This window comes from Urocampus carinirostris, chromosome 16 (assembly GCF_059441175.1).
Source record: "Urocampus carinirostris isolate Australia breed hairy pipefish chromosome 16, RoL_Ucar_1.0, whole genome shotgun sequence".
NCBI classification, from domain to species: domain Eukaryota; kingdom Metazoa; phylum Chordata; class Actinopteri; order Syngnathiformes; family Syngnathidae; genus Urocampus; species Urocampus carinirostris.
The window spans coordinates 29406527-29421399 of NC_142364.1; the positions used below are offsets into that span (position 1 = coordinate 29406527).

General features: G+C 35.9%; 1 protein-coding gene across 9 annotated transcripts in view; it reads left to right on the top strand.

Moving 5' to 3' along the window:
- Positions 1–14873, top strand: part of tcf4 (transcription factor 4) — a 277142-nt gene that overhangs the window by 117879 nt on the left and 144390 nt on the right. For all 9 annotated transcript variants that reach the window (XM_088320250.1, XM_088320247.1, XM_088320252.1 and 6 more), the window contains one exon: positions 4893–4951. In XM_088320250.1, the coding sequence (XP_088176376.1) occupies positions 4893–4951 (59 nt within the window). The remainder of the gene's footprint in view (positions 1–4892; positions 4952–14873) is intronic.

Sequence of the window (14873 nt, forward strand, 5' to 3'; positions counted from 1 at the left end):
GCATTGGGCAGGGGACACCCTGAACTGGTTGCCAGGCAGTGGAAAGGCACACAGGGACTGACCATTCGCTTGCTCATTCACACCTAGGGACAATTTGGACCAGCCAATTCACCTAGCATGCATGTTTTTGGGATGTGGGAGGAAACCGGAGTGCCCAGAGGAAACCCACACAAGCACGGGGAGAACATGCAAACTCCACACAGGAGGTTCGATCTCATAACCTCAGAACTGTGCCGCAAAGGCGCTAACCACTGCTGCCCATTATTATCATTATTATTATTATCATTATTATTATTTTTATTGGGTAGGCCGCAAGTATATTGTCAGATATTAAACAGGACCGTGGTACAGAAAGGTTTGGGGACCACTGACCTAGGTTATGAAAACATATCTACTCTAAAGGCTGGGGTTATCAAAGAACAGCAACATTATTAGCGGATAGTGACAATGATGCGAACAATCCATAATAGTTAAAAAAACGAAAAACAGTCTGCAATAGTTGTCGAAATAATGAACTTGTATCTTATGCAATCTCCTTTGCAGGTGTCCAATATTAGAAACAGTATAAACTTAGCTTTTTTCCTCCTAGATGTTTTTGCATTCTCTAGTGGTGAGTGACTATGTGCATACAAATTTAAGACAGGGATATTTGGGCCACACACTTTTAGGACCAAAGCTAAATGCCAAATGAAGGGAAACAATTAAGTTCCTTCTTATTTTTATGTTTTTAGTTTACCATATCTTATGAGTGTCTCAGTTATATGTGAGATTTGTGTTTGGTTGATGTTTCTGTGCATTTACCTTCTGTAACATGAACTATTTAAATGTTATGAATGATAATGACATTGCAGGATAAGCTTTGAACAGATGAAGCATTTAGAGAAAAGTCTAGTAAAGTGTATTTAGTTTTTTTTTCCCCGATATTGTGAGTTTGTACGAAGTGGTTTTGTGTTATGGAGTTGATTGTTTTATTGGGCCATCCTCTTCACATTATTGCAATACTTTTAATGAAGTTGATTCTGTGATAATATCACACCAGTTTTATCGTTACTTCCCTTCTGGTTCCATTTGTGACGATTCCACTCCAAAGAAAGTCACACAATGATGTTAAACCTTTTTAAATTTTAATATCAAGGAGTGGTGAGGATTCTGTAGTGTTATATAGGTTGTAATTATCGATCACTAATGTGAGTAACCTTGCTTGGAAGTTCGCCAAAGTATTCGGCTGATATGTTCTGCTGCCCCATTCTTATTTTTCACAATTTCAACCAATTTCAATTGAAATGCTAACCTAACAGAAATCTTTCTGTGATAACCCTCAATAACTTCCTTTTGAAACGTTTCTGCTGAATGTTAGGCACTTTCCTTTCTTGTTCTTTTCACATTTGTACTAATAGGCCTTTAACTCGGCATTAAGTTCATTATTGTTTTACATTTTGTATATGTTGGTTGCTTTTTGGTTGGTTATATTCCTTAGCCGCGAGGGTGTTAGGTGCACCATTACCTGTGGTGTGTCTTGGGCAAGTACAGTCCGATGGCGCCCATATTTTTCCAGGCTGTTTTTTTTTTCCCGAGGAGTTTGCTCCCTTACATGAAACATGAAACAGTCTCAGGAGAAGCCAGAAACAGCAACTTTATGATCCCGTCGCTGTTGTTTTTTAGAGTGTCACCCAGCTGTTGGGCCGGACCCTATAGCATTGACACTACTGATGCTAGATCTTAAATCCTTAGGGGAAAAATAGTGTTAGTGATATGAGAATGTATTGACGAGTGTCAAATAAATTATAAATTCTATAAGTTTCATACCTTCGGCTTTCATATCAATTATTTAAGTCGACATTTGTAAATACATTTTAGACATCATCGAAAAAAGGTTAAGAAATATTGTTTTAGCAGTGTACATACCAAGCCAAACTGTATATGCTCCCGTATTGCACACATTCACATAAACCTGTGAATTGGTGTGCCAGTGATTGTCTCCGTGTGTGTGCGTGGCGGTTGTGGGCATTGGGTTAGAGGGAGGTGGAGGAGGGGTCTTTGTATACGTGCCAAACCAGTCCAGCTGGCATCGGTGGTAGCCGTAGCTGAGGCCCCTGGATGGGCTACATACACAACAGCGCACATACACACTGTCAAGCTCATTCCCACTTTCTAATTATCAAGCTCTTCTGCACCGACTAGCATGTTGGCGTGCATTCAGCTCCATCTATACATGCTTGATTCAAACCCTCACCATGTACACGCTTCATTTTCCTCTACACACGCTCACTAGAAAGCTTCTTCGTTTCATCGCGAATGGCTGCACCGACCACAGAATGTAATTACACACTAGCAATGGTTTGATATTTAGACTGGCTGATGATTTAAGGCTTCATCCAAAAAACGTTTGCGGGGTAAAAAATAGGTTTAAAGCGGTTCTAAAGTTCCGCGGAGAGAAAAAACGCATGTTCTGAGACTTGAAGGAAATAATTGTGTTTTATCTCGTTGTTGGTGGTGTTTTTGTTTTTTTTCCAAAACGCTGTGGTGGTCTGGACGCCCTTTGGATTTATCAGGTGCCTTTGTTTGCCTGGGCTCTCATACTCAAATTGTGTGTAAAGAGAATGGTGTATCCCTCCATCGTGTGTGATCAGTATTTGGCGTGAATTAAAGGAGCTGGTTGTCATTTTTATGTCGATAAAATATTCAGAAGATGCACGTAATTGCATTTAGAAATACATAAGTATTCTACTGTATTTATTTCTGTCTAATGCAGATTTTTTTGTAGCCCAAAAATAACTCAAAGTCTGGGTGCAGGTTGAAAACACTATTTTGAATGCAACCGCAATTGAACCCAGGTTATGATGGAAGAAATACTGCATCCTAACCGCTAGATTACCAGTGATATGGATGTCATACGAAAAGGCATTTGATCATATCTTATTAATACAATATTTTTAATCGCAGTACCAGAGTTGAATGTTGAGAAAACAGAGAGTCTTCCTTAAAGATGAAAATACAAACACAAAAAAAAAGCATGATGGGGGAAAAAACTTTTTGGTGTATCTGACTTCTGAGGACATTTTATATTTTATGTTTGTATTGTGGTAATAGTTTACGTTGTCAATAAATTATATTTAATCATGGTTGCACGTATTCAATGATGTATGTTACTTAAAATGCTTAATATAAAGCAAGAAAAAGTTAAAAATACATTTTCACTGATTTTCAATCAAAGGTTAGGGAGTTATACACAAATAAACACGGTGCTGTCATGACTACCGATTGATATCACCTGTGCCCGCTCGTTTGGCGCCAGCCGCTGCGGGCTACTAAATGGTTACCTGTCCTTTTTAAGCCCAGTCCTGTCTCTCCGGTTGTCAGTCCGTCAGCGAACCTCTGTTGTTACAAGGCAAGCATTTTGACCCTGACTCTCTGTCCCTATCTATTTTCAAACACAAGGATACTGCTGGAAACGTGAATTTCCTTTCGGGGATGAATGAAGTATCTATCTGTCTATCTATCTATCTATCTATCTATCTATCTATCTATCTATCTATCTATCTATCTATCTATCTATCTATCTATCTATCTATCTATCTATCTATCTATCTATCTATCTATCTATCTATCTATCTATCTATCTATCTATCTATCTATCTATCTATCTATCTATCTATCTATCTATCTATCTATCTATCTATCTAGCTACCTATCTAGCTATCTAGCTATATACCGCTGCCCTTCCTCTTTCTATCAATAAAGTTATGGTTAACGCTACACATTTGGGTCCTGATTCCGTTCTGGTCGTGACAGGTGCACTATAAATTATAACTGCTAATTAAAGTGAATAAAGTGTTCAATTGTATGAAAAAGTTTCCTTATAGGGACATTGTGTATTATTTAGAGCTTCCTAGCATACATGCCAGCTTTTAACATCCTATCACACACTATATTTTACACACAAAACAATCAGTCTTCTGAATATTACTTAATATTAAAACAAGTAAAACATATTGTTATTTAAAACTAGAAGTTTCAAACTTTTACCAAATCAAATGCAATTGTTGAAGCGGTTTATTTACACACAGTCTTGGTCTCGCTTCAGAAGAAAGCAGCCATAGACTAAAACACTAGTCCTGATTTTTTTTGTTTTTTTTTGTTTACATTTTTAAAATCGCTCAGGGTTTTTAGGGGAGAAAAGCGGTCGTCTGATGCGTAAAGCAGTGGTGTTGGTAGTTATGTCATGGTGGTACAAACTAACAAGCAAACTAACTTTCATATAAATATAAAAATACATTTTTATGTGTATGTCAAAAAATGTGTATTTATTTTATATAACTTGAGGCCCACCTGGAGGCAACAGACATGATTGTCTGCCATCTTGCTGTAAGGGTACCCCAGAAAACCTTGTGAAAGTCTTGGCAAAACAGTTAAAAAACATGTTACAGTTTTGGCAAATTTGAGTCCCAGTAGTTGGTATTCTTCGCTGGGCTTTTTAGAATTTGTTTTTGGTAGCACTACACATCACTGCGACATCTAGTGGTCAAATAATACACAACGTCCCTTTGAAATAAGTTACTGCGGGTTACAATTTCCCTTTTATTCTTAATATGGTAAAATTTCAAATCCATTCACATAATTAGGACTGTCCATCTTACTGCTCCGGGTACTCGAAACCTCAAATTGGTTAGATCTAAAAAATGAGAAGAAAAATGGTGCTCTGTGGGCACTTTGAGTCTCTGTTGTTTGGTTGAACTACACAATACAGCAACATGTAATCGTCGTATTACACACAATGTCTCCTCATGATAAGGTACAAATACTCATCTTATGAACATATTTAACGAACTATGTTTTTATTAAATTCATTCAATTTGTCATCAAACTGTTCATTCTTCATTTTTTGTGTGCAGGTAAAACGGAGAGGAGTTCTTATTCGTATGGCAGAGAATCAAACCCGCACTGTCACCAGGTCAGTAGTTCTTGAAACATTTCTCTTGCGTTACACAAAATCTGCCATAAAATTTGTATTCTACTCAACGTAATGTATCTGCTGTTGTGTATAATCAACGTTGGTGTCTTTAATTTGCTTAACTGTTGCTTTGAAAGAACTGTAAATAGAATTATGTTAGTAATTTAAGTGTACGTTTCACAAGTCAATGAAAAACTGTAAAAAACAATGGGTAGTTTGTACTTTGCTCGGACTTTTTCACTTGATTGTGCTGCTAGCAAGTCATATGAGCCACCTGGCTGTGCTGTTGTCAGTATTAGCTGTTCAGTTTAAAAAAACCTTGCTGAGTCTGTTGGTGTCACTGCACTATTACAATTAGTCATCCAAGCCTTGATTTAGAGTCGTGTTGCTTGAAAATGTCTGATTTGCTATTTTGAATTTTTTTTCAGTTTTTTTAACAGCTTGTTATCCAAGCTGCTCAAGTTAACCACTTGACCGTAGCCTATTTCCACTCTGACCAACTCAAGCTAGCCGCTAATTTTAGTGTCTTTGTGTAAATAGAGTGTGCCTGGTCTTCTGAATTGAATTGAGTTGTGTTTTTTGTCAATGATATCATAGTTTTAAAACATTGTACGCAATTAGATTAGACATCGCACTCAAGTACAAACATGTATTGAAGACTCTAAAGCCGGGGTGTCAAACATACAACCCACGGGCCGGAACCGTCCCCCAAGGAGGTTCGATCAGGCCCGCAGGATAATTTATAAGTGGAAAAAATGCTCAAACGACATGGAATTCATATTTTTAATCAGATAGATTCATGGATTGTCCACTAGGGGCAGAGTGGTACTGTTTTGATCAATGCAGTGTGATGCAGATTTGAAGGGCAAATTTTCCTCCGTAGGTCTGGACAAATTTTATCAGTATCAACTACTAGGTTGCCTCAAATTAATAACCCTAGCTGCTAAAATGTTGTGCATATTTGGAGCAACCTACCTTTGTGAACAAATCTTCTCAATAATCTATCCATCTATCTACCCAGGTCATATCCCTCGAGAGGGGTGACCGACAGCAAGACAAACACATACAAAAAAACCAAATAAAAAAAAAAAAAAAAGAACATAAAAAATAACAAAGAAAATCAAAACGGAGAAAGTAGCAAAAAAAAAAAATCACACACAAAATGTTTTGGACCATGGCCAACCCAAATGCCCAAACACCCAAACAAGTTAAGCACCTCAGCACCCAAGTTGGTCATGCTTTCGTCCCTCCAGATGAAACGGTACACGAGAAAGCAGCCATGTCACTCGGATCAGGGTGACACAGCACACTCTTCTGTTCAACAGCAGGACCCGACAGCTTTCACTGGTTTACCCTTGCCGCATCATACAGGTGCCCTGCCCATCCCTTAGAACGCGTCCAAACATCCCACTATCCTTTCACAACACCTCCCCACTCATTCCTATCACCAAAAAGAGCTCGAGCTTCCATTATACTTAGACCTCTTCTCAATAATGAATATTAATAATACATAAATGCGTTCAAAGCTCACAAACAAGCACTTCAATGACATTCTGAAAGTGTCAGCTAGTCAGGATGATGCACTTGTACAGGGAAAAAGATGCCAAATATCAGGAAGAAAAACAAGTCCAGGCTAGAATAACGCCTTTAAAATGCTGCCTTAGAATGAAGAATACTGTGATGACTTAAAAAATGGGCAATTTAATGTTAGTCACCAGCTTCACTACATAAAAGTATGGTGGAATTCTAATGTTCATGCAACTCCATACATTTTCAGTGTGTATTGTATAATGTATTGTATGTACGTTTCATGTATTAAGTTTACTTATTTACAGGAGATGTGAATATTTTCTTTTATACACATTTAACATCACTCTTGTAAGGTGTAGGCATGGATTAAATATAAATTTTATAGGAACATGTGCAAATGGTTTAAAAATTCCTTTCTTTATAAATCGAATTCAATATTAAAGTCCATTACGATATTTTTCAATACCAATTTATTGTTAAAGTTTTGTGCCTTTGTTGAATCATTGGGATCAGTTACAATGCATGTATGTGATTGATAAAAGTAAATTGCACATTTGTCCATGAAATTAAATTAAATGTTTTGTAAAATGAATATTTATCAAATTGCATAATTTTCCTAATGTTATTGTGCTACTTTACACCAAAACAAATGAAAGACATGACATTTTGGTATAGCATGTATGGTTTACTTTAAATACTTCGGCCCACTTGACATCTACCGAGGCCCGCGATTTGAAATGATTTTGACACCCCTGCTCTAAAGAGAAAAAGGATAAAGGACGGTCAGCAACAATAAGGTTTAGAGACTGGCCCAAGTTATAATATCAAATAAAAAATAATGGTGCATGGTAACAGTAGTGCAGTGCTTCTCATTTTTTTTTCCTTCACGGTTTCCTCCTCTGAAGAAGAAAATCCTCTCTTGGTTGTGCGCACGGTCGGACCCCTTTTCATGAATCAGAGACCTCTCGTGGTGAACTATTGCATAATGTCACATTAAAATAGGAATCACAAATTCTTAAAGGGACAACGTGTATAATTTACCCGTAAAAACAAAACAATACTTCAAATAATTCGAACAACAAAAGAGGTGATGTAATCGGCCAAAAAAGAGTAGAGACACAGTTTGTTGACGTCTCAAGCTTTTTTAAATCTCACAATACATCACCAAAAGTGTTTTTCTCTCATACTAAATATTTTTGTGCACGTAAATGTAAATGTTATTGTAAGTGATATGCATTTATGGAGCACTTTTCAAGTCATTGAAGACCACCCAAAGCGCTTTACAATGTGCTTCACACTTTCCCCTTTTACACACTAACTAACCGATAGCAGCGTCAGCTATGCAAGGCAACTACTAGTGTTTGGAGTTTTCATGATGTTGGAGCATCAAGATTAGACTTTACTTGTTAAAGGGAACTAGTGTAGGACCCCCAAATAAAATAATAAAACCTTATTCATTTTTCAGTATTCTGAAAAATATTTTGCTTACTATTTGTCTTATTTTAAGCTATTTTAACTTATTTTGTAATATAATTAAATAAAAAAAACAACTAAAATTAGAACAATGATAATATAACATTAATTATTCTGATTTTAAAGGGACATTGTGTATTATTTAGAACCCCCTAGTAGAAAAAAACTCATTTCGAAAAAAAAAAACAATATTGAATTAAATAATAAGCAAAAACACATGAACTAGCATACAAACATATATTTTTAGACTATTATTAGGTTGAGAAATTTGATTTTTCTTATGTATCACGTGCCTGGTACAGCTACCCAAAAAAAAAAAAAAAAAAAAAAAAACTTACAAAATATGAGGAGAAGAGAGATAATGCTAATATACCGGTTACAATTACACCATCCCATGATCTTAAACCAAGTTGTCATTTCTTTAAGTTGATAACAATGACAAATGTGTTCGGACACATCCAAAAGAAATTGTAATTTTGAGTGTTACTACCTCTTGTGCTGCTGAAAAACTAGAATCAGCTCATGGCTTATAAACTACATAACCCCATTATGAAGTGCAAGTTGCTAATTCCCAAAAATATGTAGATGCTAGTTTGATGTTACTCAGGTTTCATCATAGCGGGGCTGTCCACCGCATTGCCTGAAACCGATGTTAGGGGTCTAATCAATTACAGCTTATCAAAGGGATGTATGTCCTTGTGAAAGTCAGCGGAATGAAAAGATGTTTGAAAGCGTAATGAATATGTATTATATCTCCCTTTTCAGCACTGGTTTGCGCTTTGAATGAAGCTTCATTGATCCCTGAGGGACATTAGATCGTTTTATTTAACCGCTCAGTAACTGAGAGATACAGATGTCTCTCGTCACTACACCTTTCATTTGCAATGGAGCGTTTTATAGTTGAAAGTGCCATAATACTATATGGAATAAAATTGCCAATACAACAGATGCTACTTGAATTTTGAACGCACGCTATAAAGATCTGTTTTCCTTTGGAAACTTTTGTTTCGATATGTAGAATGTGTCATTCATTTTAGCTATGTTTTGGGGTTTTGTTTGATGCAATTTGAAGTTTAACACAAATGATGAATATATATCAGAGCGTTCTATTAATGACACCTATTCGCCAACCTTTATTGAGCAAAGCCTGTTAAACAGCTTATTGCACACCGTCAAACAAAGTCTTAGGTAATGTGACAGTTGAATAGGCAGACAACAACTCATGTAAAATTGTTACTAATGCAGATGTACTGTATTTTACGCATCATAAGGTGCACCCGATTTCTATCTGATGATGTTTATCTATACCTTTAGGATGACTTTCTGTTTGCTCCTTTCTCTAACGTTCATCTCTGGAACTTGAAATCAAAATAGTGTGATAATGAGATATAATCCAATTCCTTTTTGTATGTCATCTGCTCACTGGTGGTCTAGTGGTTACATGTCCGTGCTCTTGCTGACGGTTCCATCCCTGTTGTTTAATGTGTTTTGATTATGGTCAGCGGTGTTTATTGATTGAAAAACAGTAGTACACCATAAAACCGTACTTTTAGATTCTGTATGCATTCTTACCTACGTCTTTTCCGGTACATAAGGTGTCCTGGGTTATAAGACGCACTTTCAAGTTTATGGCCAATTTGGGGTTTTCAGATGCCCCTTATAGTCTGAAAAATACGGTATTCACTGAATACAGCTACCCAGAGGAATAAACCATGCCCTTGATCTCGAAAAGATATAGAATGAAGAAGATGTCAGGTTCTTAACGAAAAATAACAAAAAAAAGATAACAATCAAAATCTTTAATAAACACCGGAGCCAAGTGCCAAACTAAAGGCGAAATTAACCCAAAACTCAAATAGTACAAATCTATTTGACTGCAGATTAAACTGAAGTCATTTGAATCTGCCAGCTGTCACCATGTGAGCTCATCTTCTCCTCTCAATGTTATTTTACTGTTCCCCTCCCCACTCTTCCCTTTATTACAAGGACGGAATTTTCACTAACAGCCAAGGATAAAGCCAAAGGATTTTGGACTTGAGCCCTGCATGTAAATTTATCTGCCATTTCCAAACAATTTCCATCAAGAGCCATTCAGAGTGTGGGGCATGATAATTTCAGCAGCAAAATGGCCAGTGATGCAGTGATGTTTGATTGAGTTCAGATTTGTGTCCTTTACCATTTGTTGTAACTGCACATAAAGACCGCAGCTGCAAATAAGAGGAGGTACTAAATAAAATATTCCGGAATTTATAATGATTGGATGAATTTGTGGCTGCATTAAATATGATGATTTACCCTGTCAATTACAGTCTATTCTATTCTATTCTTTTCTATTCTATTCTATTCTATTCTATTCTATTCTATTCTATTCATACCCCGCCCACATTGTCATAAATGAAAAGAAAAGCTGGAACCAAAAATACTTTATTTTCCGGATGCCACATAATAATAATAATAATAATAATAATTTCCTTTGTATTGTCATTCTTTGTAACAATGTACACAGAACGAAATGTCGATACACTTGACCCGTTGTAGCGAGTCGGTGCAGCCGCAGCCAGAGGGCGCCGCCATTATACCAATTAGGTATGTCTCGGTCGAGGCGCGAACCAGCGACCTCCCAGTCTCAAAGCATAACAATTATTGTACAGGGAAATAGATAGATAGATAGATAGATAGATAGATAGATAGATAGATAGATAGATAGATAGATAGATAGATAGATAGATAGATAGATAGATAGATAGATAGATAGATAGATAGATAGATAGATAGATAGATAGATAGATAGATAGATAGATAGATAGATAGATAGATAGATAGATAGATAGATAGATACTTTATTCATCCCCGAAGGGAAATTCACATTTCCAGCAGCATCCCTGAGCTGAGAACAGTACAATAATAAAGCCAAAAGAATGCAATATTTTTGTTTCTTTTTTAAACTTGTTTTTTGTTAAAACAATCTCGTTTTGCAGGTCCCAGATCTGTCCACATTGTCCCTTTGTGAGAATACTACAGAAATACCACTACTGAAATACTACAACACTATCAAATATAATGATTAATAACAGGGACCTAATAGATTAGTGTTCTATAATCGTGAAGGGAAAAAAAATGCTAGTGAAAAACTTAAAAAAAAAAAAAAAACTACAGAAATACTGTAGACATATCACAAAAATCCTTAAAAAAATACCACTACAGTAATAAGCAAAATACAATTATACTACAATATTACTAGTATGGAAATACTACAAAATACTACTACAGAAATATTGAAAAAAACAGTATAGTAATATGACAAAAATATTACACTAATACTATGAAATCATGCAGTAATATTACAAAAATATGACAAACACACATTAGATATCAAATTTAATGCTTAAAACCGGGATCTTATATATTATTTCGCTTTAATTTGAAATCTTTTCAAACCAATTTGATTACTACTTATACATTTAAAAATAAACATACAAATAAATATTACAGGTTGATGTTTGCGTGTATATTTTACTCATAAATGCAAATTAGATATGTCTTCATGCCTTTGGCCAAATATTTTAACCCAATCCAGCCCTTGACTCAAAAAGTATGTCCACCCATGTCTTAGGCCATATTTTCTTCTTGTTTTTATTCAATCGTCTATAGGGCTTACTTGTTTTTTCATACACAGAGCCACTGACTCTCTAAAAGAATAGCCCTCGGGTTTTCAATGGTTACTGGGTGCTGGGGAAATGAACCTCTGCCAAATTTTGGGGCCTCAAACTATCCCATCCCCCTCTATATGGTCAAATCATATAAAAAACTGTAGTTTTGACTGCCTGAATTCATAACAAAACTTATTTTTACTCTACCAGTCTCTGGTATATTTGTTTCATCCTAAATTTAATTAAAGCCTCTTATCACATGTGATACCACAAACATATTTTAAATTACCAACATTTAAAGTTATGTTGGCAACATTCTCATTGTCTCCTCCGTGCTAGCTTTGTGTTAACATTCGCAGATAAGGTGAGAATGATAGATATCAAAATCGCCATTATATTTAAATTATTAGAATTATAGTTGTCACCTTTGTCATATTTGCATATTATTATTTGATGGTACAGTAGTTATTTTTCAAAATAAATAATATACAAATATAAATATTAAATGTATTTTTTGAAAAAATGGTTGAGCCCGCAAAAATGGTTCTTTGATTTCAGTGCACAATAGAGTATTGAATAGAATTAAAATTGTAAAAAAAAGGTTTCTACTTCACGGGTTTCACCTGTCATGGGTTCTTTCTGGAATGTAATCCTATCAATAAACAAGGAATTATTGTGCCGAGTCATACCTAAGACTTAAAAAATGGCTGGCGGCGCCCTCTGTTGGCTGCGGCTGCATCGGCTCGCTACAACGGGTCAGGTGTAATCGACATTTCGTTCTGTGTACATTGTTACACAGAATGACAATACAAGGAAATTATTATTATTATTATTATTATTATTATGACACTGTAAGTTTTCGCGATTGTCGCACTGTCTGACGGTCAATTATTGCTAGACCAATTTATGCTTAGTCAGGAATTTTTAGACCACTGTAGTGGCTATGACTCCTACAAATCATTCAAACAAGGAAATATGTTTTTATATTTCTCTCAAAATATACAGCTCATGTTATTCCTCGAAAAACAAAGATGTAAACTAAATAATAGATATGTTTAGCCTAAAGAAGTAACGTTACATAACAAGACTGCTCTTATCTTGTTCAAAAACATAACATTTTGTATTCTATTCTCAATGTGAGCTGTCCAAAAAACATAAGAATGCTCAACATTTTAGCTTTTTGTTTATTGTTTTATGTGTATCAAGGAATTGTGATATTAAGTATATTATGGCATATAAATATTCTTATATTCCACTTAAATAACACAAAAATTAAAAAAAAAACGTTTCATATTTTCATCTTTCTGTATTTTATGAGTGTATTAAAGTTCAAACAGGGCTCCAACTTCAAAGCTTTATTTTCTTGACAACACAAAATATTTTCCTCCGTGATCATAACTTATTTTATTTCCCTGTAACTTTGTACAGTTAGTGACATATCTATTATAGTCAAAGACAAACATCAACATGTGTTGGTCCAATTTGATTGATGCCTATTGTTGTGTTTGATGCAATGGAAGAAGTAGAAATGTGTTTATGTATATGGTTTCTATTATGGGTAATTGTGAGTGGCAGGACCACCAAGTTGCTTTTGAGTTTCTCTGTTCTTTATATAGTAGAGGCAATGTGAGAGTTGTGGTTTGCCAGTATTGTTTTTTTGAATCTTTTCTATTGCTCATCATAGAAGATAACATCCTGTTTATATTAATGACAATTGACATGGACTTTTCATTGAACTTACAATACAAAGCAAAAGTTGTTTTGAGACAGTTCAACAACACCAATTCCCCATCCCCTCCACAAAAAAATATTTCTACTGCATAATATTATGTATTATGCTGTAAAAAGCAACTTGTTTTCAGGGCTATAAAGCGGACTAAAAAAATGGCAAGAAATGTTACAGTGTGCCTTATAACTCTGTGTGCCTATTACCGCAAAATACAGTTGATAAGATTGGAAATGCATACAGTGATTTTAGATGAGTCATGTGTGTGTATACTAAAGTATTTATGATAGGATGATAAACATCGCTGTCCAAAATCGCTAAAAATGGTAAGCAACAACAATTGAAACAGAGTAGTGGTGATGAAAGTAAACAGGTACAGATGACATGTTATCACACAATTTTTACTCAAGTTGCCAGGAACACTGATTTGCATAGTGCATCTTGTGCTGCATTCTTATTTGTTAAACAGTCTCTATGCTTCCTCTCCAATGAATGTTAGAGAATGGAGAAAAGAGAAAGTCTTTCAACAAAATTGTCACGATTATCGATGTGAATCACCTGTGCCCGCTCATTTGGCGCCAACAGTTGCAGGCTGTAATTGGCTCCCTGTCCCTATTTAAACCCAGTCCTGTCACTCTCCTGTTGTCAGTCCGCCTGTGAACCTCTGTTGTTACAAGGTGACCTCACTTGGGCCCACCCATTTGGCGCCAGCTGCTGCTCATTGCCTGATTGGCTTTCCTGCTATTTAAACTCAGTGCTCTCATTCACTCCATGTCGGTCCATCAACAAACCTCTGCACTTGCATTTTGACTCTGTCCGGTATTCTGCTCGTGTATCTTGTATCCGGTATCGATCCCGCCTATCTCGTCCTGTCCGGTATCTTGCTCCAGTCTCCAGTATCCGGTATTAATCCCATCTGTCTCGGCTTGTCCGGTATCTTGCTCCAGTATCCGGTATCGGGTATCGATCCCGTCTGTCTCCTCCTGTCCAGTGTCTTGCTCCAGTATCCGGTATCGATCCCGTCTGTCCCAACCTCTGGTTATGATTACAGTTCTCATCAGTGACGTCGTAATTGTTCTTACCGAATTCGTGGCAGACAGAATATCTGAAACTAAGGATTCTGGGTTGACAATAGAATTAGTGAGAGTATTAGCAAGCTATCAGAAAGTCAAGCCATCCATTAATTTATTTTTTGTTCATTGCATGGAGTTTCTTTTCACAATGGGGTAGTACCTATATTTTGATGTTTGAGACTCTTTGTGATTAAGGGCTATACACAATTAAAAAAATGACATGTTTTTATTCAAAATGAGCAGCACACAGACTTCATTTATAAGTTAAAGTAAGACAATAAAACATTTAGTACCATGCAACAGTTTATATAATGCTTTTGTCTCCCTGCCTCACCAGACACGAACCTTTATGCATGTCACTGGTTACTATTGTCGATTTAAGTTAGTCAAGTTAGGTCAAGTCATTTTTATTATAGAGTCTCAAAGGGCTTCACAGGTTATTACACATGAGAAGTTAGCATCATTAACGT